Here is a 4,996-nt window from a genome sequence, read left to right on the forward strand (position 1 = left end):
ATAGATAGATAGATAGATAGATAGATAGATGGGATTATAGATAGATAGATAGATAGATAGATAGATAGATAGATAGATAGATAGATGGGATTATAGATAGATAGATAGATAGATAGATAGATAGATAGATAGATAGATAGATAGATAGATAGATGGGACGATAGATAGATAGATAGATGGGACGATAGATAGATAGATAGATAGATAGATAGATAGATAGATAGATAGATAGATAGACAGATAGAGATGTATATATTTATACAGTTACATGGTTACATAGTTATATGAGCTGCCATGTGGGTGCTGGGAATTGAACTGAAGAAGAGCAGCCAGTGCTCCTAACTTCTGATCCATCAATCCAGTCCTAGATTAGTATTTTGGAGAGAATGACTCAAAATCGGGGGCAGCAGCCCCTTTCCCTAAGATGCCATGTGGATACCTATGCCCACAGCAGTATTATTCAGCGGTCAAACAGAAATAAATAGCCCATGTCTACTCAGAGGTGAGTGCTGAGCAAAGTGTCGTGTACCTGTTCTGTCGCACAGGCTGGGTTTGTAGCTGGTGGGAGAAAGCAAGCTTAGCATTAGCCTGTCTGTTTGAGACAGGATCTCATGTAGTTCAGACTGGCCTCGAACTTCTATGTAGGTGAAGATGACCATGAATTCCTGTTCCTCCTGCCTCAGCTTCCAAATGCTAGATTGCAGATGTGCACCATNACATAGGAACGTACTTAGGCTCTGGGTTCCACCCCTTACCAGCACTGAAAAAAAAATTTTACACATTACAATATGAGTGGATGAGTGGAAGGATGGATGGAAGGAAGAGTGGGTCTTGTAAACAGGCTGCTGAGGGAAATAAGGCAGACACTGGACAAACACTATCACTCCATCGCTCTGAGGCATCTAGAACAGACATCAGAGACAGAAAGTAGAAAAGAGGTTACCAGAGGCTGGGGAAGGGGTGCCACAGGCAGTACTGCTTCATGAGTATAGCACTGTTTGACATAATGAAAAAATTCTGTTTCTGGACACGACTTGTGGTAAGAATTATGTATTCATGATATGGAGTTATTAGACTCTTTAAAAATTATCTAAGGGGCTAGAGGGATGGCTCAGCAGCTAAGAGCATTTGCTGCTCTTTCAGAGAACGCAGGTTTTCCCCAGCCTCTGTGTCTGGTGTGTCAGTAACTCCAGCTCCAGGGCTCCTGGATTCTGGCCTCAGACACTGTACTCATGCCACAAACCCACACCCAGATACACAAATATACATAATGAAAACAATAATAATGAAGTCCGGGGAAAGCTGTTTAGTCCTAGCACTTATGGTGCAGAGGCAGGAGGATGGCTTTGAGTTTGAGACCAGCCTGGTCTTCATACTCAGTTCCAGACCAGAGAGGAGAGATTCTCTAAGAGATTCTGTTTCAGGATAGNCAGGTCTACACAGAGAACACTGTACTGAAAGACCAGAGAGGACAACTCTGAGAGATTCTGTTTCAGGATAGCCAGGTCTACACAGAGAAACACTGTACTGAAAACACCAAACAAGCAAAACAACAACAGCAGCAACAAAAGAGACGGATCAGAGTTAAGAGCGCTTGTTGCTCTTGCAGAGGACCTGGGTTCAGTTGCTAGCACCCACGTGGCTGCTCTCATGCTCTGTGATTCCAGTTCCAAGTCATTTGATGTCCTCTTCTGGCCTCCAAAGGCACCAGGTACACACATGATGCATATCCATACATTCATGCAAAATACTCATAAACATAAAATTAAAAAAATAAGTATTTTAAAACAAACTATCTCTTAAAATTAAAATAAGTAAAAAATGATGTTAGAGATTATGGAGACACCTGCATCTCCGCATCCCCAGCTGAGACAAAGAGATCACAGCAACTCTGGAAATCGGCCCAGTCAGCCTGGGCAGCATGGTTAGATTGTGTCTCTAGAAGAAAAAAGTAAAATAAAATTTAAAAAGGAAAGACAGAGCTGAGGACGTAATCCTAGCACTTGGGANATTTGGGGCAGGAGGCTCAGGAGTTCAAGGCCAACCTCAACTACATAGAAAGTTTCATACCAACCTAGGTCATATGAGACTATGTCTAAAAAAAAGGGCAAAGGCTAAGTTATATTCACTCTAACAGATATACAAATTGTGCACGTGAGGTGGGGCTAGAGGTGGCCCCTGTGTGGTTTCCTGCACGCCGTGGGTTGTCTACCTCTTAGTTGTTCTCAGNTGCCAACTGATTTCTCGTAGTGAGTGCCCCACGGTTTAGTAAGGAAGGTTTATAGGAGACACTGGGAGAAGCCCTGCCAAGGTAGTGGTTCTCAACCTGTGNGTTGAGACCCCCATTGCATCTCAGATGTCCTGCACCGCAGATATTTACATTATGATTCATAACAGTAGCAAAATTACAGTTATAAAGTAGCAATTAAATTTTATGGTGGTGGGGTCACCACAACTGTATGAAAGAGTCACAGCATTAGNAAAGCTGAGAATCACTGCCTTGAGGCCTCCCGGCACCTTTCTAACAGGAAAGCTAAAGTGTTTTTAACGTGCCTCCGGCCAAGGCTGATGGTAGGTGACTTGGAATCACACCGGTGGTACATTCTCCTTTTATCGGTGAGGAGATGGAGGGTTAGGTCACTCAAGCTGAATGTAGCTGGGCCTCTATTAGCAAACGGAGCCCACAAGGGAGAAGGTAAATGGGATGAACCGGACTGGATGATATTGTCCTGGACTTGAGCTCTGAACTTTATTCCTTAGATAAGGCCGCAGACCCACCCCAGGCAGAGAGAGGAAGTGCTCTACCGCCTTCCCCAGTCAGACCTATTTGCGGTGTATGTTGTTAATTTTCCTCTAATGGAATGTGAAGCCGGTGGGTGGGACAAGGCCTTTGTTTTGATCCTGACTGTGGNCAGGCTAGAACCTTCTAAGGAGTCAGTAAACATTTATGGGAAGGCAGGCAGGCAGGCGGGTTGTAAGAACAGCAATTGAAGCATCTTCATCGTAATGTCCAAACAACGTCTTGAAATAGATGCGAACTCAAACGCCTTCACACACACCTCGATAAGGAAAATGAAATTCAGAGCAAATCTTCTGAGGCCACAAAGGTAGGCAAGTGGCAAAGCCAAGACTCATGCATATAGCCTGCGGGGGACCCTTGACTGCAGGACCTGGACATGACAATGTAGGATAGAGAGGAACTATAAAATGCCTGCTTGTTATGGATGGGGGAAAATGGCCTGAAGAGCCTTTGAGGCCAAGAAAGGACTCAAGTGGCCAGTGGTCAGCCAAGTGTTTAGGCTATGGTTCTGTTTCTCATAGCTTTACTTTTGGCTTGCCTTCCCACTCCAGGTCTCCACCGCTGAAGAAGTTGCAGCACCAAGGGCTTCCAGCCTTGGCCAGTCATCTGCCCCTGAGGTCACAGCCCACGCGCCCATGTCTTGCCTCTGCTTGCCTGGGGACAGAGTCTGTATTGCCACCAGGCTACCACCCTGGAGGTGAAAGCCATGCCCTGACCTTGGTGTTCCCTAGGATGCCTCAGACTAGTTTCTCTTCCCACCTGGACATGATGTTTGCCAATTCTTCAGCCAACACGACTTCTACCAACAGCTCTGTGCTCCAGTGCCCTGACTATCGAGATACACATCGTTTGCATATGGTGGTCTACAGCCTGGTGTTGGCGGCTGGTCTCCCTCTCAACGCTCTGGCTCTCTGGGTCTTCCTGCGTGTACTGCGCGTACACTCAGTGGTGAGTGTGTACATGTGCAACCTGGCAGCCAGCGACTTGCTCTTCACTCTGTCACTTCCCCTGCGCCTCTCCTACTATGCACAGCACCACTGGCCTTTTCCAGGCTTCCTGTGCCAGACGTCGGGCGCCATCTTCCAGATGAACATGTACGGCAGCTGTCTGTTTCTGATGCTCATTAACGTGGACCGCTATGCGGCCATCGTGCACCCGCTGAGACTGCGCCACCTACGGCGGCCCCGGGTGGCACGGCGGCTCTGCCTGGGCGTGTGGGCTCTCATCCTGCTATTCGCCGTGCCCGCCGCCCGCGTGCACAGCCCGTCCCCCTGCATGTACAAGAACATCACTGTGCGCCTGTGCTTCGAGAGCTTCAGCGATGAACTGTGGAAGGGCAGGCTGCTGCCGCTCCTGCTGCTGGCCGAGATACTAGGCTTTCTGCTGCCCCTGGCGGCTGTCGTCTATTCGTCTGGCAGAGTCTTCTGGACACTGGCGAAGCCCGACGCCACTCAGAGCCAACGGCGACGGAAGACCGTGCGCCTCCTGCTGGCCAACCTCATCATCTTCCTGCTGTGCTTCGTGCCCTACAACTCCACGCTGGCGGTATATGGGTTGCTACGGGCCAACTTGGTGGAGAACAGCTTTCAGGACCGNGATCAGGTGCGCGGGGTGCTGATGATAATGGTGCTGCTGGCCGGCGCCAACTGCGTGCTGGATCCGCTGGTTTACTACTTCAGTGCCGAGGGTTTCCGTAACACCCTTCGCAACCTGGGCGCCCCGCTCAATACCAGGCCTTTGGCTACCAATGGGGCTGCAGGCGTGCTCACCGAACTACCCTCAGAAAGCACCCAAAACACTGGGCAGGATGCCACAAGTCAGGTTCTACTCCAGCCTGCCACTCTGGGTACACCCCCGGACAACTGCCCCCAGGATTCGGCTCTCTGAGAGGACGCAGTCTAAGTGAAGGTAGACTTGTGCCTCCCTCAAAGGCTTAGGGTGTACATTTGAGGGAGGTGGGCTGGGTACTTGGACTTTGAAACAACTCCAGCTCTAGTGTGCAGAAGGGAACAAGTGTGTAAGCAAGGAAAAGAAGAATGCCACTGCTGACAGCTTTGGCCTCTGATTATCACCCAGAGAAACCCTGCTCCAGTATGTAGAAAGCCAAGCAGTGAGCATGCACATGGCTAAGAGCTGGTACATGGAGCAGAAGAGAGATCTCCTAGATTTAGGTCGTCAGTCTGAGAGCTAAAGATC

General features: G+C 48.7%; 1 protein-coding gene across 1 annotated transcript in view; it reads left to right on the forward strand.

Moving 5' to 3' along the window:
* Window positions 1-4,996, forward strand: part of Lpar5 (lysophosphatidic acid receptor 5) — an 11,567-nt gene extending 6,571 nt beyond the window's left edge. Inside the window, exon 2 of the mRNA XM_021165836.2 lies at window positions 3,352-4,996. Within this exon, the coding sequence (XP_021021495.1) occupies window positions 3,533-4,687 (1,155 nt within the window). The 5' untranslated portion in view covers window positions 3,352-3,532 and the 3' untranslated portion in view covers window positions 4,688-4,996. The remainder of the gene's footprint in view (window positions 1-3,351) is intronic.

This window comes from Mus caroli, chromosome 6 (genome assembly GCF_900094665.2).
Source record: "Mus caroli chromosome 6, CAROLI_EIJ_v1.1, whole genome shotgun sequence".
Lineage (NCBI taxonomy): Eukaryota > Metazoa > Chordata > Mammalia > Rodentia > Muridae > Mus > Mus caroli.